Source organism: Parambassis ranga, chromosome 5, assembly GCF_900634625.1.
Source record: "Parambassis ranga chromosome 5, fParRan2.1, whole genome shotgun sequence".
NCBI classification, from domain to species: Eukaryota; Metazoa; Chordata; class Actinopteri; family Ambassidae; genus Parambassis; species Parambassis ranga.
In genome coordinates this window covers 12,644,055-12,671,803 of record NC_041026.1, presented here as the reverse complement: position 1 = coordinate 12,671,803, position 27,749 = coordinate 12,644,055, and the positions used below count along the sequence as shown (strand labels likewise).

The window sequence follows — 27,749 nt, the reverse complement described above, 5'->3', positions numbered from 1 at the left end:
TTAGGATCGCTCACAACAGGGCCCAATGGTGCTCTCCAGAGACATTTGGGATGAGTGGCGAATGAGCGGCGCCATTGTTGGGTCCACCATGGAGGAGGTAGGGAAGAGTTTGTACCAGCCAATCACCATCGTGCTGAGGTCCAACTCCTCCAGTAGGATTCGAGCTACACCCATGAAGCATTTGCGGTCCATCCGTCCATAGTTTCCCCAAACGATGAGCTACAGAGGAAAGCAGAAGGATAAAAGCTTAGGAGGAAAAGCAAACACATTCCATGTAAGCTAATACTTCCTGTCTTATAGCGATCAAAACAAATATGTATCTTTGTTATGTATTCTTTTTTAGACAAAAATTATACAATCTTTCCCAAATGTTCCTAAAATTTCGAAAAAAAATCTAAACTCACAGAAGTCTGAATCTGGATTTAGAGGTTTCTTGGCGGCAACCTCCCTTTTTTTTAACATACAGGTTGAACTGACTTCAGTTCTGTCTGCTGTCAGTGTGTTACCAAACTCTTTCTTCCCTGTCAAGGGTCACCACCATGGCAACCAGAAAATGAAGAAAAGGTTTAGGAGACAAAACCCCTGTGTTTGCACCTGCACCTCTCCTGTCTCGCTGCTTTCATACAACCTCTGCAGGATGTTACACTACTCTGCACGTTAAAAGTTAGTGGCATTTGACCAATCATGGTGATATGTGCTGGTGAATAGGGTCTCCCTCTCATTAGGTGCAATGCCTCAAACAATCCCGTCCTTGAGAAATAATTGCTAAATGGTTTACAGTAACCTATTCTGTATTGGTTTTTAAATAATTCCAAGAACTCCAGCCATGCTACAAGCTCTGTGAAGCTGCATCAGAGCCAGGTGCATAGTCTATATAAAATTCAATGTACTACCATGTTTACGGCAACGATGCTAGCAGGATGTGATGGTTTAGTTAGCATTTTATACACAGCACTAAGCACAGCTAAGGGTGACTGATAATGAGGCGACATTATTGTTTCATAACAGAACATGCATATTTGCAGAGGATGGGGTTAATTAGCATTAATCCAGAACTGACTGGGAAGAGCAAATGAAGTAAATGAAGAGCAATCACATGTGTGTGCATGTGAGGAGGGAGGGAGGAATGATGGTGGTGCTTAGAACCCTGTGTGTGTTTCTGCGTCCAGTGTCCTCGGTCTCCTGACATCCTGATAACATCAGGGCTCATCTCAGACGGCCCCACATCTTGTCAGGCGGCGGACAAAATAATCAATATCCATCAGCGTATGTGTCCTCTCGTGTGGTGGTCGTGTGTGTCCGTGCATGCCAGCATACCAATTTGTTTGGTGTGTGTGATTGTGTCTGTGATTTCCACAGAGGCTCAGAACTTGGATCTGCTTTAATCTATCTCCTTTAAAGATGGAGAATCTATGTCTCTGTGCCTGCCTGAACACCCACACTGTTCACCAAGCAGGGTCCTGACCTCAGACACTGGGGCAGAGGGGGAAATGAACAGCAGGGCCAAGCTGAGTGCTTAAAATGGAAAATGAAGAATATGGTGTCCCCAACTCTTTCACTCTTCAGAACATGGAAACACAATGCAGATTAATCATGGACACATTTTTGTATAGTTTGCCGGTCTACTTTAATTGAAGTCTACAGCAATGATATTTGACTTTAGTTTCAGCTTTGTGGCTGCAATTTTATTATAGATTATCAATTATAAAAAAAAATATAAATTATAAAATATAAAAATATCAATTATACTTTTGTGGAGTAAACCCCTGCAGTTGAAAGCTTTTCTAGAAGTCTCGAGACTAACAGGTAAGTAGGAGGTTAATGTCAAACCTCTTAAAATAACCTGTTTAACAATTATTGGTGTGTGCAGTGCAATGTATTGTATTGTAATATGTAACTATTTTAATGATGTTTAAGGGGTGTTACGGCAAAAAATAAGGTTAATATCAAGCTCTGGGGCTGAGAAAAGTAACATCGTACCTGCTAAACAGTCTGGTGCTAACAGTCTTTGCAAATATACAGTGATGTTATTTGTGGTGTTTAATGGCTACCGCCTTCCTGTGGTCGTGTAAATGTTGGAAAAGCTTGTTTCAGATCAGAGAAGTTTGAATGAATCCAATGAATCCATGGTCTGTTTTTCCTAGACCAAACCAAACACTGACTGACAACAAAACCAAGAATACTCTATCATCTATGTAAGGCAAGGCACTGCAGAATTATCTGATAAGGGAAAAACAAAAGTGACACATTCAAGTCAAATAAGCAAATAAATAAACATGAAACTTACTACTTTTGATCTTTCTAAGATAGAAAGATTATTATTATTAATAGGAAAGGTGATCTGTGTTAACTTTTCAGCATCTGAAGAGCCAGCCCAGAAAAAGCCAGACTATCCAGGCGCAGACACCATTGTTCAAAATAATACCACAGATCACGTTGAAATTGTCCAAAAGCACCAAATAAATTTGGAATTTAGATAATCAGAGGAGGGGAGCAGAGGGGGCAAAGCGGAGAAGAAGACGGCGAGCCGATAAGTAGACAGGAGGCATTTATAGTGACTAATTATGCAGTGACAGTAGCAGAAGAGGAGCCTGAGGCCGTTCTGAAGGCTTTTACACAGGTTCAACCAGCAACCTTAAAAACCGAACAACCTGAACCCACACATACACCTGCTCCACTGTCTGCATTACTCATCCCAATCAAAACTCACAATCACTGGACTGAAAGCCATCAGTATGTCCATAGTTTCAGCGTGTAATCCATTCTCACGTTTGGTAACTTTGTTCAATAATTTCACCTCCAATCTGTGCATAAGCCCCCGAGGCTGTAGTGGCTCCAGTCATCACCGTCTTAGCAGCACCTAACGTTGAATTAATACATTTCACATCTGCAGATGCTATAAAGAAAGGAAACTGGTGTGTAGGCGGTATTGCATTCAGTCGCATCTTTTGGAGCCAGCCTCAAGTGGCCACTTAAGGAACTGCAGTTTTTGGCCCTTCCGTGTGGTCTATATTTGGTTATCATGCAAAACACAGTTCAATTATTCATTTCATTATTTATTGTCATGAATGTCCCTCCTCTGATGTTAATATCATTCTACCATAATGCAAATAATACCATAATGATAGAAAAAACACAAGTATGTATTTTACACTGATATGTCTGTTCAGTGAAGGAGTAGCAAATTATTTCTCTCACGTGTCATTTGGTCTAAAGGTGGAGATAAAACAGTTAAGAGGGGTTACTGAATGAATTTTCCGTGCAGACTTAAGCAGCTCTCTGCTTTGCTAAATCAGGAAGTGACAAATTGAAAAGCGCTGCTGATTTCAGCAATTTTCATTATCCAGTGTGAATGAGGTTGATGAAACTCAGAGGACAGCGACACAGACAGCAGATAATTAAGAGGGAGGCGTTTAGTGGCTAATTACACAGAGACAGGAGCAGCAGAGCAGCCAGAGACAGAGCTGCGAGCCTTGCCACTGAACACACCACTGTTTCCACCTGCTGATTATCCAGGCAACGTGACATGCAGCGGGTTAAAACACACACGTGTTTGTGCGCTGTTGTGTGTTATTTAGGCATAAGCCAACAGGAGGGCAGGAAGGATAATGAAAATAAAGAAAGGGAGCAGAAAGGAAGGAGAAGGAGAGAGTGGGAATAAGGTCCAAAAAAATGGATGAGGACGGAGAAGCTCAGTTTCTCTCATTTGGCCTTTGGTGACATTTTTGGTTCTGAAAGCAGCTGAAGCTCAAACAAATGAAAGAACAAAATCAGCTCAAACATCCTGTCCATCCCTCAGGTCAGATTCTCATTGTAAATGACAAGTCCTGACTTTCAACATCCTCAGCCGAACTTATTCAATAAAATCACAGGCGCAGTGGACGATCTGATCAGCAGGTACAGTCTGTGTCCCTGAGATCTGCTTGTCTGCCCCCTTTGCCATGAAATGTCATCACCCTCACATTGTCTCAATGGACATTTAAGCTATATTCAATCTTTAGAAAATGGGTGAACATGGGAAAGACTTTACACAACATACAAATTGTAGGTTACAGTGTGATCCTTTCCTTTTTTGGTTCTGGCATAAATATTACCAACAAAGTCCACTACCTGGACTTAGCTTACCTGCACTACTTTCCCCTGTGGGCTTTCAGAGAAGACCAGGACCTGGTTGTAGAGAGGATCCAGAGACTTCCTCACTGACTTGGTCTTCTTCTTGGCCACACAGACGCCGTTCTCCAGGAGGTAAACTTTGATGTAGGCAGCTGGAATGGCAACAGACAGAAACAGTTTTTTTAGGTCATTTAAATTTAACGGAACTTTTATGGGAATTTGTTATTTCAGAAATACTTTAATTGTCAGCACAGATTTTTCTCTTCAGCTGCCCCTGCCATGGAGCAAATAATGTTTATCAGCTGGTTTTATAATATCTGGAGGGATATGAGATAATGAAGGGGAAACAATGACAAACACTTCAGCATTTACAGTTATCAGAAAGGATGTTCCCTTTGTGCTTTTTGCAACTTAAATTCTCACTATCTTACACAAAAACCTGAATAGTCAAAAAAATAATAAAAATGTGGCAAACTATGTGTAATAAATAGCAATAAGTATTTATACTTATCAGCGTCTGCTTAGTAAAAGTCACCTGAATCTGACACACTTTCAGAAGGAACCATCCCAAACCATGAGGCTGGGGTTGAAGAAGTTAATCATAAATAATTGATATGATTTGAGTAAAAGAGTTAAATTGGATTATGTAGCCTAACTGTTGTAATTGATTGAGTGTCATCTTTCATCTTGTCGCTTGATCACTGTGTTTATTTCCTTACTGAAGTTCGGCTTGAAAGACGAAATATAGGCTAATAACATCGAAGGTGTCAGATTTTGTTGCTAAGCAACACAAGCCCAAACACTGTTAGACACTGGAGCTACACAAACACACGTTCGCACACATTTCTTCCAGTACGTTAGATGATGAGATTAAAGATTGTACCTTGGCACACTAAAATCTGAAGCGAGTCTAATCATGGTCATTAAAATGTAAGGATCTCCTTTCATCTCACTGTGCCTCTGTTTTCTCTCCCATGTTTGTTTTTTGTTCACATTAAATCGCTCTTGAACTGATCTGTATGATCTTGTTTGCACTTTGCTCTGTTCATATTCCCTTTTACTTCTCCCTAATTGTTTTCCCCTGAAACAATTTGCTTATTTGTTGATCTTGTTATGTAAGTAAGATCAATGGCCGAACAACAATCAGAGTTAATCACATGATCATCCCACCCAGAGACAGTGGTTTGTACTAATGTGAAGAAGTAATGTACTATTTGAAGCAAAGAAACAAAGGCTGCTCTTACTTATGTAGTGTTTCACCTCCCTCTGGTCTGTGTGTCGGTGAACAATGAAAACATCCTTTCTCCCTCTTCATTCTTGGATTTTTTTTATATCTTCAAGTACCATAACAATGTCTTTGGAAGTTATATCCTAGTAGAAATAAAATGAACCCTGAATGATGCTGCTGGTTTTTGCTCAAGTGGGAACAGCCTTTTAAAAGTAACACTGTGACAGCTGATGTTTCTGGTGTTTAAAAAACCTGCTTTGATTTTTTTTGTTAAGAGTGCTGCAGACTGACCTGGAGGTCCCTTTGAACCTGGTTTCATGGTGAGTCCTCTGGCCTGGACGACCTCCACCTCCAGACCGCCATTCCGCTCCATCAAGCCGATCTCTACGTCACCTGGATGGGTGAAAAACAGGTGCACTTACAGGGGATGAAGGAGATGAATGGATGTTACCCGATATGCTGCAATGTATGATGCTATAATATACAACACACAAAGGTTTTAAGATCATCCCACATAACTCTTAATAACGGTGAGGATCTGGTCAAAAAGAGGTCAAAAATGATGCATTACATAAGTGTGGCTGCAACTTGCAGGCAATATGGAGATTGTTTGTGGCATTTTTCAGCTTCTGTCCATATGGTTAAGCAATAATTTGACTTTTTTGTTTCCCTGCCATAAGATTTATGCACAATCAGATGTTTCAAATGTGTACAGATCCTGAAATACAAGGGATCCATGATAAGACCTTTATCAGCTCTTTTTGGCTGCAACTGTATGTGAATGAAAATGAATTCCACAGCCCCTTATGATGTCAAAAGGGGACAAGCTCCACCCAACATCAGTTCAAATGGTTTCTGCTGCTTTGTTTTTCACTAGGGTATTCATGAAAATCCATGGGTGTCATTAGCTTATTAGCACTCAAATCTAAAGACGCCGTTTGTTTCAGGTCACCCAGGTGGCTGTGTATAATAAAAAAGTCTGCTGCCCCCTGTTGATTTTCTTTTGTGGATTTTCTGCCGGCTAGCCTTTTTTTCTTTCTCTCTCAGGTGCGTTGACGAGGCCGTGGTTGCTGCTGGGAGGAGCACCAGGCCGACTGTTCTTAAGGACCCCACTCATTTCCACTTATCCCCAGATCTTCAGGGTAGCAGTTATAGCCACAGAGAAATCTTCTGAGATAACTAGAACTCGCTTCTAACCTTGTTGTTACCTTTCACGGTGACTCCCAGCATCGCCATAGACCTCTGAGCACCTGCTGAGCTGTTGTTTTTTACCTCCCTTGTGGATGCCCTTAGTGAAACCTTTTGTTAGCCTAATAAATGGCCTTGAACTCTGAAGCCCTGCGTTTGGATCCGTCCTTCTGACACCCACATAACAGCACAAGCACATAATGGAAAAAGCTACATCTGCTGTGCATTTAGTCAGTGTTTTAAGGTCTGCCTTCCTCTCTGCTGGTAGTGAGTCTTACATTTTTAATTTAATTTTTTCATTCTTAACTTCATGCAAGTCTCCTCTGAATTGAGTTTCAGCTAAATGCCCCCAAAACAACAAACACATTCCTTTGAAAGTGACAGAGCACAGATGACAGCCAAGTTATTCTGGGTTCTGTGACATTATATAATGTTGGACCAGGCGGCGGGTTTGCAGTGGAGCTGGTCCAGTCAGTGTCACTGTAGTCGGGCCAAGGACACTGTCTGGCTGCCAGCGAGGAAACTGACCCACTTACAGTAGATCACTGCCGCCGAGGACAGGCTGCATACAATATATCCACTACATACAGCCTGGGAACGAATAAGAGCAGGGGACGATGAGTAAAACAGTGCGACACAGCTGTGATTGATGAGGTACTTTTCCGCAGATGTAAAATGATTGAACAGTCATTCGGCTCGGTTTTATGAGGGTATAAGTAGTGTTTTTTTTCTTTTCAGACACATTTTTCGTGGAGAGATTTTCTTGTTGCCTTTTTCAGGGACATTATACTTAAAAAGTTCTGACCCTCAAATCTTTCCCTCTCAGCTTGAAGAAAAGAAAGGAAAGGAACTTTTTAATCTACAAAATGTGCAGTGACTTTTAAGTACAATAGCTTCTTCCTTGGCAAAAGTGTTTCAATTTCCATCCTTGCTTACCCATGGATGTCGTCGCCAGTGTCTGGCGCCCGACAAACTGGGCCGGTCCCATTCCATCAAGGAAGTCGCTGAACTGGGCATCGGATGCCAGACACATGCCGCTGTAGTTAAGACTACAGAAAGAGAGAGTGAAAAAGACACACAAAGACACGGCTGGTTAAACAGACAATTCTCAATGCAGGTCAATTAGCATGAGAGTGAGTCAGAAAGATAATGAAACAATCACAGAAAGGAGAAACAGTTCAGAGAAACAAGGAGATTAAAGAAAAACATTAAAGACACAAACTGATAACTGGAAGCTATTTATCACTCCAGTTAGTTAAACTCAGACTGCTGGCGGTAGAGTTTGACCCCACACGTCCTCCCTCTGTGTGTGTGTGTATGCAAAGGAATCAGCTCAGAGTGCTTCAGTGGCAGCCTGCCAGGTATACTAACACTGTGTGTGTGTGTGTCTGTGTGTATGTGTGTGTTTTATGTGGGCAGCAGACCACTGCAAATGTGTTGTATAGGTCTGCCTATCTTTAACATTGGTCTGGCAATATAATAAATTTAAATCATTCTTTATTAAAATCCTGGTAGTATGTATGCATGAGGGATGCTGTTGAATTAGTTCATACTTTAATATTTCAAGTGGATTACACACTTTGTTGGTGTTATGAATATTAAAATATCAGTTTACTAACATGTATTACTAATGTGGATGACAGCTGAGAAAAAAACAAGTATCTGGACTCTGGGAAGCCTTCAGAGGAGACAGAAGAGAAGACGAGGAATGCTGTAAATATGCTGTCTGTCTGTCTGTCCATCCTTTCTTATGGACTATAACCCATCTAACTTCATCTGTATTGCGAAATGATGGGAAAAGTGCTGAAATATTTACGTCGCACAACTTAATGTTAATTTCAAAGTGAGTGGGCAAACACTCCACAGTCATTATAGTGCAGTCTTCCAGCATGATTAATCATAAACACTTAGATTAGTCATTTATGCAGACGCCAGCAGATATTTTGCCATTTATTTTTAATGAATTTGCATTGCTCTTTTTAAATGACTCCACTGTATATGTAATATGATAAGTTAGTTATGCAATTAATAAATGCACATATTAGAGGAAATTGCAATGAGGTAAAAACCTGTGTGTATGATGTTCGTGTGTGTGTGTTGACATGCAATAAGTCAGACGTTAGGCGAGTGGGTATTACTGGGTGATAAAATCCTGAGCTTTAGATTATAATGTTTGGGGGCACATCTGGGGATTATGTTGCTGTTTCACAGAAATACGACACTCAATGTAAAACACATGCTGTAGAAAGATGACACACTGGAAATAAAATAAACATCATATTAATAATATAATATACAACATAATATATGTTAATGCATCTTATATGTGTGGTTTGTTATAGGAAGCATCAAAAGATACAGGAGACAGCCTTTTATTGTGTGTGTTCTTGTTAATAATAGGCTAAATGCACGTAGAGTAATGGACGTATTAAATTTATACTGAAAATTATTGTGCACCAAATGACCAGTAGCTGTGAATAATATGGGTGAAAGAGTGGAGTGTGTTTGGAGCATACATTTTGATGTTGGCACCCAGCTACTTATTGAGCTGAAAAATTGACATTACATGCTAACATGTCTTTATGATGTTTATAAAATGTAATAAAATAAAGTGGGATTATGTTTCTTATTTGCAAAACAATTCTATAAAGGTGCAAATCTGCCACCATTATAAGTGTGATTAAGTTGCCATGGCAGAAAGAAGTAAATTAAAATTTTACAAATAAACTGTGAATATTTATAAAATAATAAGCCGTCTTTAAAAGAGTGAAGGAAATGTGTGAAATAAATGTTTTCTTTTACACAGTCATGGAAAATCATTCCCATTTAGCTCCATCACTGCCATCGACACACACAAACATCGGATCCTGAATTACCCTCAACCATAAATCAATAAGCTCATAAGTGTGATTGGATGGTGTTAGCTAACAAAGTGCTTATTCATGACCGTGAATAGGCAAGGCACAGGGCTTTTCAATCAGCAGGCTGAGCCAAACAGCTGACAGAAACACGGAAACGCAGACAGACAGGAAGACAAGCGGCAGTTTGCTGCTGATGATTTAAATGATGCAGCGCTGCAGCTTAATGATTCAAGTGCAGCTTCCCACTATGAAGGGATGCTTGGAGCCATCACAGATTTTAACCACTTAGCTCTTCTGTTTGATATGATCAATGTATTTGCAAAGAACTGCTCAGTGAAGATAATCCAGAATAACAAAGAAAAAAGCTTGCTGCGTTGAATGTACCCCCCACCATCCCCAACCTTCCTACTCAGACTTTCAGCTATATTGGTGACCTCTTCATTTGATGTCCATAACGTCCCGTTAGTATAAATGTACGTGTTGTATCTGGCAGAAAGAAGAATTTTAGTACTGTATTGAATATTGTAGCAAAACAAATGGTAGAAACGAATGTCCATGTTTGCATTTTAAAGTAGTTTCAACAGACAGAGAAGCAGGTGGGTCTTAACAAAATGTGATGATAGTGGTGCGTGCATGTAGACACATGGAATGAGGAGCAGTAAATACTGTGTCTATTGGCGTTATAAGACACTATCTGTGCCTCTTCATTATTTCTCATTCACATTAATATTCTGAAAATGAACCTCGATATAATTAAGGCCTCAGTTTGGATCTGACTCATGTATCTAAAACAATCAATACTGTTTTCTCACCTCTGCTGCCTAACTAATGCAACATTAAGAAGGTTTTGCCAACAGAGAGATTAAATAAAGTGGAATCATATTTCGGCAACATATTCTTTGTTGTTTTGAAATGAGCGGCTCATAAACCGCAATATCTGCATATTCTAAATATAAATAGAGTATTAATATGCAGGCAAACACAACCAATGATGCAATCGCCCTGTCTCTCAGATCCTACCTCTGCTTGTTTTCCTCTGCTACTCTCTAAACCCTCCCAGCCCACATCAGTCTGTCTGTTTGCTGTGTCTTGTTATGTAACTGCAGGAATTCAAGCTAGTAGCCAGGTTGGCACTGATCTGCATGTGGCCGTGTGTGCGTGCGTTCAGTAGTACTACACTATTATCGTTGATGTCATAGGTGCTTTTCAAGTGAGTGTATACTCGCTCCCCATCTTGCTCTCTGCATCATAACCCCTACTGGGTTTTTCCGTTGACGCAAACTAACATGAGGAAAAAAACAGCATGAAAGCAAACAGGTAAAACCACCACCGATCACCTAAAAACAAAGACATGAGAGCTGCTGAATATGAACAAATTTATAAAAATAATAATCCTGTAGCTTTCGCATGAGTAGCCATGCGTTTATGGCCCCCTTATACATGTGCTGATGTTTTGGAGACACAGTGTTCTTATGTGTGTTGACCTGGAGTAGAATATGGTCACTCACTTCCCTTCGGAGCCATAGCTGTTCATGCTGTCCTCTATGGACTCGTGGCTGGCCTGGCGGACGGTCCGACTGGGCATCTCCACGGCCAGCCCCGTCTCCGTGCTTCTCTGGATGCCGCCTTTTAACTTCCTGCCATCTGTATCCACTGCAAGGAAAAGTTGGCACAATGAAATCTTAAAATTAGCAACTACACACAAAAAAATACAGTCTGAGAAACATACTCTTTTCAATTAGTATGATTGTCTGGGTCCAATGTGCATATCTATATATAGTGCTAATTAGGGTTGGATTTATAAGCAGCATATGGCGGCATAGGGTGATAAAACAATCCACATTGAGCTAATATTTTGTCACATTTTTCACAGAATTTATCATAATTTTATGAATAAAAAGGGAACAGGAAGTTAGTCTTTTCAACCTAAAATCCCAATATTCCCCTATGTGAACTATTCAGTTGTAAATGTTTATATAGCTGTCCTGCTGCGACCCTATCAGAGTCAGAAGGACAGTCACAGAGATGAGAAATCACTTTAACAAGGCCAAGGACAAAAGCACTCGACTCCTTCTTAGAGCAGGGACAAACATCTTGTTGTAAAATAGACCACAAATCGATGCATGGTGCACTTTATGGGACCTATCTCTGGCTTCAAGGTGTCCTCTGTGTCTGTGGTGTGTGTGTGTGTGTGTGTTGATGGCAGTTGAGTGTATAATGAAGTGCTTGAGCAGGAGGTCTTTGACCTTGTTTTTAGGACAGGACAGGGACGATGTTTTCTTCTTTCAAACTGAGGGCACCCACAGGAACACACACAAAACAGAGTCAAGATCATGCGACACTGTTTTTTTTTCACTGGGTTTTATGCAGCTAAGTGTACTCTGCTAAATAAAATGATGAAATGAGTACATGACGGGTCAAATCAATCAAAAATCACACATCTCCGATTAAAGCTAAAACACACACACAAGCAGAGTGCAGTAAAGTTACTTCTGCAGTTATTAAAGAGCGACCTAGAATGGTGCTATTTCTATCATGTTCATGTGGGACGGTTTGCTGGCAGATTGGGGTTACTGCTTCGGCTTCCTTTCTGGTTCTATGTTTGTTATGTTTTTTTTGATGTAACATCCTTTTGTTATGCATACATTACCCCCCCCCCCTCCCCACCCCACCCCACAACTGCCTCCTCATACTTATCTTACTTGTATTTCCTAGAGTCAGTTTGGCTCCAGACAACAGATGACACATAAAGCAGTTAGACAGAAAACACAACATGGGGAATAAAGATGCAACAAACAGGGCCACTTTGCTATCCTGGAATGAATTAATCATGGCGGCAAACATAGATTTTTTTTAAAGAGTGGTGACCATCTGTTGACGCACAGAAGCAGTGATGTCCTTTAGGCAGATGACAGAACATTTTTATTTCTTGGGTATCTTGAGGAACTGCACGTTTAGCACTTCACCATTTACCTTTCAGCCCTGGAAGCTGCAGCTTGATCTGTTACCTGTATGGCTGGTAAACATCCTTAAAACATTGTGTTGATGCTCACACCACTTCTGTGGTTGGTAGGAGCACAGGTACTATGAGCTGCGCACTACGTTTGACTACACACAACAACCCCACAAACAAAGTGCATTCCAGCTTTTTGTCTTATATAGTGAAAATTTAGGTTTTGAGACTTTTTACTTTTTTAAGAAGTAAAGAGATTTAAATTTGTATTTAATATAGTATATATAATATATATGTATAATATATAATAATTTTTTAAAAAACCTAATGTGATATTGATAACAAATAGTAGTTTGTGTATGAACCAACCTGAGCACCAACATGACAAACATTTAGAGCCGGCAAATACATTTCCTAATCCTAACCTTCCTCTGCACCTGGATTTACAGGCAAATCTGCTTTACTCCAATTCATGCTGCTAAATGATTGTTGTATGTAACCAACATGCAAATAAAGCATTCAGAGTCAAAGAGAGCTTTCAGTATTTTTTTGGTATGACCCTTTTAAACACATCTCTACACACAGTATCTTTCTGCACACTTCAAAGCAAATTTTAGGTCGACTTGTTAGTGAAAGTGAAACATGTGCTCTGAAACAGTCCAACAGAGCCACGTTTCTTTCTCATAATCCCACAATTCATTGCACTACATTAAACAGACAGAAAAAATAACAAATTTGTGACTCAACACCTGGCAAAGTCTGAAAAATGTCCACAGACCGTCAGACGGCTGAGTGAGTGAATGAGGTAGTGAATTTGGTCACAGCTTGTGTCATCAGCAGTGTAGTGACATAGACACGGTTGCCATGGACCTGGATGTAGTTACTACGGAGACTGCGGTGGAACCCAAGCCTGTGGTGAGGCTTTTAATACAGAGGCAGGTTATTTTCATCTACATTCATTAGCTTGTCTTTGTCTTTGTGTGTGTGTGTGCAGACACACATGTGTGCTAGTCTTAGGGTAAGTTCCTGATATGCCTTATGAAACAGTGGAAACAAGACCAACTTTGTGTGTCTTTGTGTGAGTGTTTAACTTGCCGTCACCTCTTGTCACCAGTGGTGTATTAATGTAGAGTTACATAACTAATACAGCAGGTGGATAATGGCTGGAGACACATCAACCACACTGCTTCGCGGTGACCCTTTCATGGCTCTGATGGGATATTATCTCAGTTCAGTTCAATCCGTTTCAACATGCTTTATCTGTGGCAGAGTGAAAGGCAATCTCAACAGGCAATCAAGATAAAAGATTAAAATTTAAAAGATTGACAGTTTTCCTTATTTGCAACATGTCCACACTGATTCTTTTTCTACAACACTTTGCACACAACATTAGTCCTGCAACGCTTTCTTTTTCTCTGCTGTCTCTGCCTGCGTCTCTTTCAGTGTCTGAATTTTTAACCCGCTGAAACCCAAAAGGTAGTTTGAAATGGCAGACAAAGTGAGACAGTGAGTTTATCTTAGACAAATATAAAACACAGGAGGAGGGACCTTTAGATTTCTAATGGTCCTTGAATGCATCATGGGAAAAAATTTAGCAGCTGTGGAGCAAAGAGATTTCTTCTTTCATGGCATTTTGGACCTCCACACCTCTGTGATGATGTCTAAATTCCATCTTCACCCTGTGGATTAGGTACTGGTCTGACAGTATCAAACCAAATACGTTGGGTTTATATCACGTAAACATCATTGTTAATCAGAACCTGAGCCAATAAATACCTCTGACTTCTTCTTAACAGGGAGTGAACCCCGATTAAACCCCTCTTGGAAAAGACAAATGTTTTTGCTTCATCTGTCTGATTATATTTCCTTTATCTGCACCAGCATTTGTCTCTTTTATTTCACTTTATTATTTTTTCCTCAAAGGTACAGTCTGTAAAATAAGAGTTAAGATGCATTCATTTATTTTTATGCACTGGATTTCAAGCTGTTTTTTTTTACCCAGTTTCTTAATAATCACTGCTCAATTTCTACACCAATTCTGCTTAATCCATTGCTTTCTTAGTGGACACCAAAACAGAGATAATGACCCTGAAACACAAATGTTTACAAGTATAAGCAGACAGATGTTGGCCAGTCGACATCTGCTTGGAAATTCGGTCCACTTTTCCCTCTTTGGCCAGCTGTTGTTTTTGTTTGGTTGTTTCCAGATGTTTTGGATCATATGTCTGGAGCAGTCTTATGATTTCTCGCCTTTCTCTCATCACTTTGGTCAAAGCCATGTGAGTCTGTATAGCCAGAATTCAGGGCATCATTCCCACCTGATGATAAAATTTAGCTACTGCTGCTCCCTAATATCCTAAAATGTCACATGTATTTAAAAATGAGCAATCCGTCTTCCTCTCTGCTCTGTGCCTCGAGAAAAAAAAAGAATAAAAGTGAAATCCCACTCCTGTCAAAAAATAGCCTCCTGCATTCGCTGTGAATGTAGTTCACAGCGTGTGATGTGGAGCACCCACTGTGATGTAGCACAAAAAGTGTCTGAGGTGACGCACAAAAGTTGTGATGTAGCAATCAGAGAGCCAGGGACTCATTAGTTTGTCTCCCAGCAGAGAGATATTAATGAAAGCAGAACAGATACAGAAATAGCTGCTCCCCATTCAGCCAACTTAGCTGGCCAACACAGTAACAGACAGACAGGAAGGCTATCAGACGAGGTAGGTCAGAGCAGGTGGCCTAAATGACTAAAAAATGTCTACAGAGAGACAACATTTTTACCATGTTACCCATGTTATCTAAATTTGAAATAGTCACTAGACAGATTGTGAATCTACAGAAAAATTCATTGCAAAAAAAGCACCTTTGACTCTTCAGATATTTGGTGTCTGGACTACTTAAGTGATTTTTGTATCAGTCAATTCATGACTCACATTATCTCATCAAATAACATCCTCCCAGAGACAGACAGAAAGACATAGAACAACCTTTGACTTCATGCAGCTCTTCTGACAGCACCAAAAATACATCTACTTCACACACAGAGGGGTGCAGCACAGCAGAAATGCAGCTAGTCCGTAGCCCTCTGTTAGTGTTCATGCCACATAGTGAGCATGGTAGCATTGTTACAGGCTCCCTGCTCTCTCTTCAGGAAGCCTTTTTTTTCTGGGAAAAAAAACTATAAAATCTTCCCTCAGATCAATATGTCCTAAGAGCTTCTGATGTATCACTTTATTCACCCACCTTTACTTTATAAAGGCTGACAAAAGCTGTAGTTGGGAAGACGGATGGCAGTATTAACTTTACTTTCAGGAGACTTTTTTTTTAGCTGTTGGCATCAAAAAGACTTGACTAGAGTGTGAAAAGAGGTTCACACTCCAGCACGCTAAATTTCTAGCATATCCAACAAGCTTTTCTACCATTTTCTTGGCTTGACCTATCCCTAATCAATGCACCTATTCACACAATTCACACAGCCACATCAACAGGGGTCCTTTTAAATGCTCTAAAAAAAAGTTAACCGAGTGCTTTAAACTGGCTGGGATTTGAAGCAAATGTGCAGTTCCTCAACTGGCCACTTGAGGGTTGGCTCAACAGACAGTCAACACACCTTCATGTTACAGTGTTGCAGTATTCTAAAGACAAGCAAAACCTACTGTATCTTTGAGTTTGCAGGTTGGTTTACTTTTCATAAACTTGGAAGAAAAAGGAACATTTTAGCTTGGCCTGATTTTCCATGCTGAGTCCATGTGAGTTAGAAACTAAAAATACTTCTTGGTAAACTTTGAAAGACCCCCTGCTTCTTTCTACTGACAACTTCTAACATCTGTCTTTTCTTCAAACATCATTGCACTGTGCCAGTAAATAGTTTGACAATGCTATCTATCTGCACGACTGTGGATGGTTAAATATAAATAATGGTTAAATAAAACAAAAACAAAAAAGTACTCCAATATTGAGTGAGTGAAACTGCTCAGTCACCATCTGCGTGTTCATTATAGAAAAAGACAATCTGGCATATGGTGCTTGTCAGGGAGAGAAAAAGAGAGAGGGGAATCTGGGAGGAACCGAAAGGGTTGAATTCATTTAAAAAAGTGACTTTCCGCAGTGAACAGACGATGACGAGTAATGACTCAAGAATGGAGATGAATAGAAGGACACTTTTTAAAACCACTTGGCACTGCAAATGATGGGCAAAGCAGGACATTGCAGGCCGGAAGACACGAGCTAATTACTTTATAGGTAGATAAGCATTTTTTTTAACCTTTCTTGAAATTAGGATTTTGCTGAGTATACTAAGCTATTTTTAACAGCTGGGTGCCACAGTGCAACAAGGAAACAGTGGGGTCTAAATGGCTTGTTTAAAGTTACTTAATTGTGTAGAGCAAAAACAGAAGCTGCATGTGTGAACCTATGGATTGGCATCACATGAGCAGACCAGCAAATTGGAACGGATGTGTCCCATCTTCTCACTCAGACTAAATGGAGCATTCCTGTGACCTGAGGGAAGAAGTTATTGATCAGGACTGCAGCTGCCAATATTCTGGTTAACCCCTCTGTCATAAGTCTTCATCCATCACTGCTTCATTAATGCACTTTTAACCTGCTGCACTCTAAAGACACACACACACCACTAACAGCACCAATTGCGCACCATTCTGTGCGTATCTGTTATGGCTCTTATATTACAAATGACTGATAAAGACTGTGGTTTGTGGTTCACACATAAGTAATCAATACCTGGCTCTTTGTAATGTACCTTACAGCTAATGAGATGTTTATGTCTGGAACAAAGCGATGTGTTTACATTGTGTATTTATTTTTTTGCTGTCCTGTAAACCCAGCCAGCTTCACTACACAGGAGACAACTGACAAGATTCATTCATTGATTTTGAAAGGTAAAATTACATACATACATACATACATTTCATTTAGCAAACACTTTTATCAAAGAAACTTACAAAATAAGAAAGGGTGCAGAAGCTTATGTCCTAGTCAACTATAGTCAAGAAGAGGCAGAGAGGGCCCCCTCTAGCCCCTGCTCTGATAGCACTTGGTAGGTTGTTACGCCAACACTGCCAGACAATGTTTCTGGGTGGAACACAGTGGTTAATGGGTAAAATAAACATTTATTAGAATAAGTGGGAGCAGAGCCACTTTGTAGGCATCATGTGTCCTTTTGTTTGATTAGAAATCCAGACACAGCAGACATCCAGGAGAAAAGGTAGGAGAGGTGAGAGACAACCATGGTTTGTACCAGGATCTGGGTGACATGTTAAAAGTAAAAAAACAGAATTTATATCATACTTATCCATCTATTATCCAAACCTTTGACCTGCAGTGCAGGGTCACAAGGGGCTGGAGCCTGTCCCAGCAATCTACGGGTGAGAGGTGGGGTACAGCCTGGACAGATCAGCAGTCAAAGGGCAGCAGTCCATCAAAGGGCATTTATAATCATATCAAGTAGTGTAATTATTGCAACAGTTTTGCCTAACTTTAAATATACAAAGACTTACAAATTTGCATAATTATGGGCATGAGCTTCCTGCCTTCTGAACTGCCCAGCCACTTCAGCTCCACTCACGCTCCCCCTCTATGCCCGTATTATGAGTTTAGGTGGGCTGTGATGGCTGGATCTCTTGGTATCTTCTCGAAACAATACAGAATATACTGCAAACTCCAAATGGGGAAAGGGTCAGTTCACATTCCTACAGGTTTGTCTGACAAGCAGACAATCTGCCACTTCTAAGGCAGAGATTGCAGGTTGTAACCATGGGTCCACCACTTCCAACCAGAGACAACCCAGACAGTGGATCAAGCTGGCATCTACTCATTAGCATACATTAAAATACTTGTCCAGTCATTCAGGATGATTTTGTTCTGCTGATTTCTTTGTCGATCTGTCAATCATCAATCAACTGTGCAGTGCTTTGAAACAGAGCTATCCCTTGCATTCTAAGGTGCTACTGTGATGGTCTACCATTACAGGGGTTTACTACACTCATCTCTGTAAGTCAACAAAATTTAGCAAAGAGCAGTGCTCTCTCTAATTGTTGATTTATACCCTGAGTCTACTACCTCTTTGCAAAAAGAATGAGGGAGCTCAGCGGTCGCCATTTTGTTGTCATCACATCTGAAAGTCCAAGATGCCATTGTCTACAAAGAAGGGATTTGTATGTTCCACAACAGCTAGAATAAGTGTGTAACTTGATCAATCACCTATATGTTTGTTCAGTTTAAAAGGTTAAAAATCTAGATGTAACCACATGCTGTGAGCCAGCTATGAATTTATAAGGCTGCAAGGACTTCAACTAAGCCTCAGCCTTTAAAGATTCCTTAGATAAGTGTTCAGCGTGGTGGCAGCAGGGAGGATATAAGGACACAGACGTCAGGATATTTATACATTATTTACTCACACAGGCTTAAATATCTCCACCACGAATCGCTTCCATACAAATGATTGATGCGTCTCAGTGCTTTGATTTAAGCATGCAGGAAGACTGTCTTCTGTTAAAATGTACTGAAAGCATGAGCTGTGATATATTTGGTGAAGGGGCGGTTACACGCTGGTAGAAAGACAAAAAGAGTCAGACAAAAGCCGCGAAAAAAAACTGTCAAAATGGCAGAAGACACAGAATGAAAAAAAAATGCACAAATTAAAAAAAAGAACAAAATGGAGGGTGAGCGGCAGGAAGGAGAGAGAAAAAAGAGATAAAGATGGAGATCAAATGAGAGGTTGACAGCATCAGTAGAGTGCTAGAGGGAAAAAGAAAGATGACATACTTTTGCTCCTCCAAACATTAAGTACTGTGTCGCTGAGGCAATTCAGCAAACTGATAAATTGTTTTCCAGAGAATTACACAGCTGATATTCATCTTCATTGCGAGACAGACTCCAAACAACCAAACCATTCTTTTTTAAACTTGATATGAGCCACAGGATCGTTTATAATAGTTTATCTACATTTTAACCCAGAAACACTCTGTGTAGTTCAAAAAAGAAATAAGGTACAGAATGTGTTTTACCTTCAGGTTATTTGGCTATTTACAATGTTGCACTATCAAATTTGGGGTTTACACATGAGATCTAAAATCAAAACGCTGCTCTTTTATGTATGTGTTTGCCCTTTATTTTCTCTCTTTGTGCAAGCGTTTGAGGAAAACTGCATTTTATTTTCTTTGTTGTGATAATGCTTGTTTTGTGTCTGCTATGAGAAGATCAGTGTCAGTTTATTCACTTTGTGCTACATCATACAAAGATACTGTCAGGTCATGTTTTGCTTCCACCTGAATAGGTAACATATTTAATTTAGTTCATCATCAATTTTACTCAACAGTGAATCCTAAAATTGCACATTTTGTTTTATATTTATCTTTTCTGTAAATAATGTATATACTGTTTATTTTTTACCATTAGAGCTATACGTTTAGTGTGCTGAGGGTCTATTTATTGCTGCTGTAATAGCAAAATTTAACAGCTTGGGATGAACAAAGTATTTATATTCTATTCTATTCCATGAAATCAGCCATGTAATGAGGAGATAATGCTTGGCCTCATGTCAAGGTCTTTCATGTGCTCTGCATGCTGTACCTTACATGTAAACCAGACTATACCTACTTTCACACATGCATTTAACATTTATGGCAGCGATCCTTTTCAGCATGGCACAGATAAATGTGGAGAATATTACAAGCAAGACTACCGAGAATCAGCAGAAAGGATGTATGCAGGCTTTTGGCTGCGTAGTTTCCTGCTAATAAGATTTTAATAATACACCGTTTTAAATGCAAGACCACTCAATTTTCTTTCTGTTCCTTTTCTATTGGATAGCGATGACTGGACAGTTTCTCTGTGTGGCTGCAGGCAGGATAAATCACTTTGGGAAGGGGGGCGCAATTTTGTTGGTGCTCCCTACGAAATAAATTTAACATGATTTTGGCCGGATCGTTGATGAAGACCTCACGCATACACACAGAAAGCTCTAGTGTTAGCACTCTCTTACACACACACACCACATAGTCCTCTATCCTCTATTACAGCTGGCACTGTGGTGATTTGTTCCCGCCAAGGTCTGCATTGAGACCCTAGGGCAGTGGAGAGGAATGACTGGTCCAGAATGGAAGAGGACGACTTTTTAAAATGAGCAAAATGCCTGAGCAAGGACTTTTAGAAATGAAAAGTATAACAAAGACTCGATGACATTAGACAGACAAGAGGTTCCAAAGCCAAGTAAAATATATAATGAAATGGACTTACATTGACACTAAAGGCCATTTTACGGGCACCTTCCCCACAATATACTTACACAGTGTTATGTTAATATTGTGCACACCGAAACTTCGGCTTGACCTTAAAGAACACACTTACTTCTGTGAGAGTTTATGCCACCACAGCCAGCCAGCCTTTCTCTGAGTGCTTCTAACAAGAATTGATGGCTGAACAGCTGTTGTGGTTTAAAATTTTCATTATGTTAGATGGCCTGCTTCTGCTGTAATAGTTGATAATTCACTGCGTGCCCAGTGTCACTCTGTAACAGACAGCACTATTTAGAACATAGGAAATGCTCTGATAAACCCAAATCATTATTAGTAGATACTTTAGGCAAAGGTAACCAAGCTGCAGCTGAAAATAGTACCATTGGTGGTTAATTCTATACATGCTGCTGTAAAATGGTTTTATTTAAACACACATTAAAGCTTTTGGAAATGTTATTTGTAGTGTTTGTGTAACTGCTTACATCATACAAATCCACAGAAAATTAGATCAGAGCTAATGTGCACCTTTATGCTCAGCTATTCAGCAAAAACATCTGTTAACTTGTGATTAGTAATAAGGTATAAGAAGTGTGATGTAAGCAAATTATGACAGCCTAAGATTGAATTACTTTCATTGCTTACACCAGCTAATGACATCAGATAATTTTCTGAGCTTCTGTTATTCCAACATAATCTGATTAGTGACATGACACCAAAAATAGGAACATGGGAGACACTAATGATAAACTGAGGCCAGATTAGTTCAGTCGGAGTGTGGACATCTTTAGAGACAGGTAATAAAACATAGATCATACACAAATGTTGTAGTTAATATGTCAGGAAAGGTGTGGTTCATATTTTTTCTAATGTTATCCAAAATATAGTCTATCAAATCATTTAAATAGTTAAACCCCCACTAACTAAACAACATACTAATCAAAAGCAATTACATGTGACTATTAAAAAATGCTAAATCAATAATGAAATATGCCTGTAACTAAATGTAAATGTAAACTTTGATACAACAGAGCCATCCTTAATGTTATCAGTAACACCTGTGCCTCTGGCAGGGCCGATTGTCTGCTGGGTGATGGCTGCAGCTCTAACAATGTCAGTGTAACTCATAGAAATACAAACACAGTTTTCCACAGCACAGGAGTAAAGAGAAGGGAGACACACACAGAGAGGTGAAGAGTGAACTCACAGCAAGAAGGGAAAGGAGTGAGAAAAGATGAACACGAGGGAGAGCAGGAGGTGAAGGTGGAAAATTAGAGGCAATGAGGGGTGAAGAGAGAAAAGGGGGGCTAAGAAAATAAAAAATGACAGAGGAGAGGGAAAGAAACTGTTAAATTGAGTTGTATTTACTTCTGCGTTTAGCTAATATTTCTATTTTTCTCTTAAAAAACGCTTGTATCAAAATAATTTACAAGCTGCCCAAGCAGGAAGGAGGAGGATTTAACCTGTCATCAGAGACAATAGGAGGTGGTTGTCGAAGCTCGTCGGATCAACACATTCAAATTGCCTCTTGGTGATTTCCTGTCATTACTGCACAAAGCAAGCCTGTTAAGCGGCTGTGGCATTAAGAATGAAGTCACACTCTCATTCATTATGTAACGGCATGTTTGAAGAGGCATCTCTTCAGTGTGGCTTTGTCTCCGCTCGAAGCTCTCGTCAGCTTGACTTCCTGCTCTCAGACTGTCACAATGCAGCTTGTCAGGACAGTCTGGCCTGTGAGACACCCATCAGTCACACCGCCATTTTTCATTTGTAATCACTGTGTACGCTGCCTTTCCTTTCTCTAGGTTTTTAACACAGCGATCCAACAACCTCAAATCTGAATCTACTGTAAATAGTAGCTGAATTCTTCCTCTGCATACCACATCGATTATTTATCACAAGAGATACATTAGTGGTGGTGCTAGTTAGCTGCTGCTATCCTTTAGTTGCGAACACAGAATGGTATTTCAATACCTAAGAGCTCTACAAGTCTGTTTACTCACGTTCCATCAAAAATGTTAGCTGCGTTCATTCAGTATTTTATAGTACAAGCAGCAGAGTTGGTTGTCAGTGGAAACATCCTTATCTCTGCTGTTAAGTTGGTCATTTAAAAATGGAGTTCTATAGGGATTGACTCAGTGTTTGACCCGGACTCAAGCAGCCATTTGTGGAACTGCACCTGTGCTTTGAACATCATCCTCTCTAAACCAAAAGAAAAAGTTTATTTTCCAACATTACACCTTTACCAGCATTTTCTTCATTTCAGTTGGTTTAGAGAGAGGAGCTGCTGGTTTGTTATAAAATCAGCCCCCACTTCTCTCCCGTGGCCCTGCTGCTGTGCACTGCCTGACGCAGCTTTGCACCTCATGTTGAGAAACGCTGTGTTAAAGCAACAACCGCAACCTCAAACTACCACAATGAAAAACATACAGCTCTGTATAACAAATGAACATCTGCAGCCTTCACCTACCCTGCTGCCTCCTCCTCCCCCTCCTCCCCCTCCTCCTCCTCCCTATAGAATAGACCTCCTTTCCTGGCAGTCCATTTTTTACTCCTGACTTTTCTGGGTCGTCTCTCCAGCTCAGAGGCACACCAGAGACCACTCTCCTCCTTCTCCCCTTGTTCTCCTCTATTCTTCCTATAATATAACTCATATCTTTGACATCAGATCTACACAACGTTCTGCCTCATTTTTGCACATTTACTTGACATTATTTCTACTAAGTATGCAGTTTTATTGCATTCTACCACTTATTTTGAAATGCAATTTGTGTGCATGATAACTTCAAGAACAGAAGGGCTGAGGAGAAAAAAACAAGATAAAGGATGACTAAAGAAAAATTAATCCTACTGTGCCATTTTAAATGTTCAATTCTCACTTCCTCCCTGTGCTGTTCTTTCACCTTTCTCACCCATGTCTCCTTCAATTCCTCCACACATGTCTCATGTACATAATATATGATTAATATCCTCAGTCCTTCTCCATCCCCTTTCCTTTCCTTGCTTCCTCCACCACTTATCCATCATTCCTTACATCCCATCTCATCCCCTTTACTTCCTTTGCTCTTTCCTTCTATCCCTGCTATTCACTGATGGCTAATGTCCAAGATCCTCCCCCAGTAAATGACATCTCATTACCTTCCCTGCTTTATGACGCCATAATACCTGATGCATCTTCATACTGAGCGGACATTTATAACTTCTTTGACTGTAAAGATGGTAAACTTACATAATACCCTTTGTTAATCTTCACCATAAAACAAAGATTTCATTCTAAATGAGCTACTTCAGAAACAGAAATGCTCACTTTGCTAATTTCCATGTTCTTCCGGGAACATTTGGTTCCTACAAGTGGAGAGTTAATGCAGCACGCACTCTCACACAAAGAAATATAAAGTCAATTAGTCTCCACGGCTCCAGGAGTGTCTGTTCTGCCTCTATATTTTTTCTCCATCTGATTAATGGGAAGATCAGGAGCAAGCCTGGGAGAGAAAAGTCCTACCTGAAATATTATTATTTTAAACTTTAGAATTTCATAGAACATAGCTGGTACATCATCCCAGACAAACACCAAAGCTACATCAACTCCATGCAGCTTCTGCCAGTCATGCACCACTATGTAAACAGCACCATTATGGCTAGAAGTTGAGAGAACTCATAGTTAAAAAGACATTTAAAAAAAGAAAAGACAAAAATTGAATTTTATAAAAATGTGTGTCCACCAAAAAAATCACACCTTCATTAGCAATAGAACTATTGTCATTTTTATAACCTCTACAATGATGACTTTTAGATGGAGAAGCATCCACACCACTTGGTTAAAGGCTTGGTTACTTAAGTTAAGCGTAACCACTGTGTTTCAAGACCTTTTGGAAACTTGTGGCACTTTTAGATACAGTAATCCAAACATCTACATTTGCACCATGATAAGGGCTTATTAGTGTCCATCTCTTATTAATCATGACACTACCAGGTAGCCCAAGTAACATTTGTAATCTATTATTACAGCTGATGTAATTGCAGAAGCGGCACCAGCTCATCTCAGAAATTATTTTTTAATTTAAATCATTCTCTATAAAATGTACTACCTTTACAGGTATTTCACCATTAGAAGAGTGTGAGTTGGTTGTTGGCTTGCAGGTAATGAAATAGATGGATCGATGAGCAGCTGAGTGAACATTCAATTCTTCATGTTTTACATTTGCTCTGTAATGCAGAGGATTCTCTGAGCTGTCAGTCTGTCACCTTGAATGGTGAAGTCTGACACCTGAGCTGTTGTATCACACATACATAAGGCTGTGTGTGAGAAAGAGATCATCTGGGAGATGTATGGTGAAATTATATTTTATTTGTTTTGGTTTTTTTTTACTGTTGGGGAAACAATGAAGGGTAAAATCATGTTGATTCCCTCTACGAAGAGAGAAGTAAACCTAATATGACTTCATTGCTACTGTCAACGAAACTTTTTCTATACAAGACCATGTTATCCTGTTGTTATCTTATCCTAACAAGCTTTTCTGCCATTTTATGGGGTACCCTGGTGACAAGTCCTGAGAGTTTTACATGCTCTTTTTCCACATGACAATAAGAGGGTGCAAAGCTGTATGAACAGGAGTCACCAGTTGCTCTTCCGATCATGTTAACTGGTTTTACTGGATCTTATCCGATAAATGGGAATATTATCTCGATGATTTACATTTAGATGGGTCTGTTGTGCCGATGAATGTACGTTTCAGAAGATGACTAATAGAGAAATCAGGAGGTATTCTTTTAAGGCCATCTTGCACCTTCTATTTTTATTGCCTTACTTCCTTCCTGTCCTGTCAGTAAGGCTTTTTTTAGTTATCATAATTTGGGATTTTAGAACAATGAGCAAAAGAAGAGCAAAGTGAAAACAAGCCATAAAGCAATTAAAGGCAAGTTTGAGGTGCAAAGAGGGCTGCCCTGCATGCAACATTTTTAAAATGCAAGAGTGGAGGTACATTTGTGTGTGTGTGCATGTGTGTGTAGAGCTTGACAGAGAGACAATGAGACAGAAAGGAGGAGAGAAAGAATTAACCTGCAATCAGGCCTCTATTTAGCCGCAGTCAGCCACAATCAGCAGCCATATTAGCATTTAATTAGACTGAGAGCCACAAACCACGGCCTGCAGCTCTGCTCTGATTACCACACACACTGCTGTCATATCTGTGTGTGTATGTGAAGATGTACCTGTGTGTTTGTGTGCACTTACAGCTACGAATGGGTGTGTAAATTTGTCTGTCTAGACATGAGAATACGTACCTATATTTGTGTATGCTTGAGTGCTCATACAGGTATGTGTGTGTTTGAGTTTGAACATTCCTGAGGAGTTTGATTCTCTTGGATTCGGATTCATGCAGTTCTCCACAAAGACAGGTGTAATGAAAATGATTTACACTTTTGTACAGGTAATACTCCCAGCATGCTGCTCTTTATCAGGCTATTCTTGGCTATCACACACGCACCTCAGACACAGGTAATCTTGAAAATTAGGTTTAAAAACATAAGCGACGATTACTTAAATACGAGTGAGCCTTCTGTGATGGCATCCATAGCTTTCTGAAGAGCTGTTTAAGAGACCATGTCGGAGGCTTTGGCCACCGCTATACAAATTCCTAGTTAATCCATGTACAGTCAAAAGGGTGGAGCAACAGTGAAGCAAGAGGCGCACGATGTATCAGTCAAAGCATTCATGCCCTTAATATAATAAAAAAAGATGGACATTTTAACAAAGTTCTGTAGGGATAAATGCACCCCTAGAGGCTGCAGGAGGAACTGCAGGTTTTTTTGCATTTGCTCAATTTCTCAGCCCACGGAGATGTGGAAACATTCAGTAACTGTGCAAAATGATCCACCCTGTGGATGTTAAGCCTCTCCTCTCCAAGTGACAACCTAAGAGACCGAGAAACATAAAACTGCAACAGCTGTCCCATTCATAGTACATGAGCTTGGCTCTGCTTCCAAATTATTCCTTCCAATGGTTTTTTTTCTTGCCACTGCTATATCTGCTTGTTTCTCAGGTACAAAGATGAACTGATTATGGGTTGTTGGTTTAAAGTCAAAAGTCATTGTAGCCACAACTTCAAACATTTGTATCCAAATTATGTTAAAATGTCTAAAAGTATTATTCTATATAGGAAAAAACACATGTATGTGTGTCTGGACAGATATAGAAATATAGTAGTAGCAGTAGCAGTATAGAAATTGCATTGACTGGCTAAAGGGATGCAACTGTTGTACTAACAACACAGTTGAAGAGCAACCTCATTATTCATTTATAGCCGTTTGTCTTTAAGCTCTACTTTTGGTCTCTACATCATTACAAAAAATAATTAATTAGACAACTATACACACAGCAGAAGCCCACATTTTCCAGAAGCTACATTTACATACACAAAGCACAGTTTTATCCTGTAGGTCAAAGATAATCTGGTGCTGCAGTTTTCCTGACAGGATTAGTTTACTACAGGAAAATCAGGAGTAATGTAATGTAGCAATAATAATACCAGTTCAGGGCAAAATGTATTACATCATCTAATGCATCCAATTTGAGAGCAATCTCATCATACAGAGCACACATAACCACACAGGTGCACGCAAACATCACAAAGTGCTATTAATCTGTCATTTTGTATGTGTCAAACAATGGGGACTGTTATTCAATGAGATTCTCCTTTAAGTGCAGTGATAACTTTTTTTTTCTTAAAACATGCATGGTGATCTGATTTGTCAGTTGAAATGCATGAATGTGGTACACAAAGACTGATAATGTCATGTAAAGCATACACCGCACTGCTGTCCTCTGAATGGGGAATTAGCAACTAGCCACATATTTTCTACATCTTTCCTTTAAAGATGCCAATCATTCATTCTTAATTTCCAAGAAGGCGTAGTCGAATTTGTGATTCATCATGTCATGTTTGAGCCTTTTAGGTATAGTAAAACACAGCAACATTTGCACTCTGCTGACAAACAGGTGTTTTATGCATGGTTCCAGCAATCAAATTTGTGTGTGCATGTCATCCCCACTCACCCCCATCATCTTCGTCAAAGGAGTTCATACAGGGGAAGTAGATGGCAAGGGCCTCAAAGGATGCTGACAGGCTGATGCGGCTCTGTGATCTCTCCATATAGAGGCC

At 39.8% G+C, this 27,749-nt stretch overlaps 1 protein-coding gene across 4 annotated transcripts; it reads right to left on the bottom strand.

Moving 5' to 3' along the window:
* rims4 (regulating synaptic membrane exocytosis 4) lies at nucleotides 1-27,749 on the bottom strand. 4 transcript variants are annotated; one of them, XM_028406661.1, is made up of 7 exons: nucleotides 27,644-27,740; nucleotides 17,595-17,600; nucleotides 10,899-11,034; nucleotides 7,466-7,578; nucleotides 5,633-5,734; nucleotides 4,126-4,265; nucleotides 1-219 (listed from the first exon to the last, which is right to left on the bottom strand). In XM_028406661.1, the coding sequence occupies exons 1-7, from the start codon at nucleotides 27,738-27,740 to the stop codon at nucleotides 1-3; spliced, it is 813 nt and encodes a 270-aa protein (XP_028262462.1). The 4 variants fall into 4 exon arrangements, with proteins under 4 accessions (XP_028262462.1, XP_028262461.1, XP_028262457.1 ...); XM_028406660.1 differs by lacking the exon at nucleotides 17,595-17,600 and adding an exon at nucleotides 16,121-16,139 and having other exon boundaries at nucleotides 10,899-11,027; XM_028406656.1 differs by lacking the exon at nucleotides 17,595-17,600 and having other exon boundaries at nucleotides 10,899-11,043; nucleotides 27,644-27,749.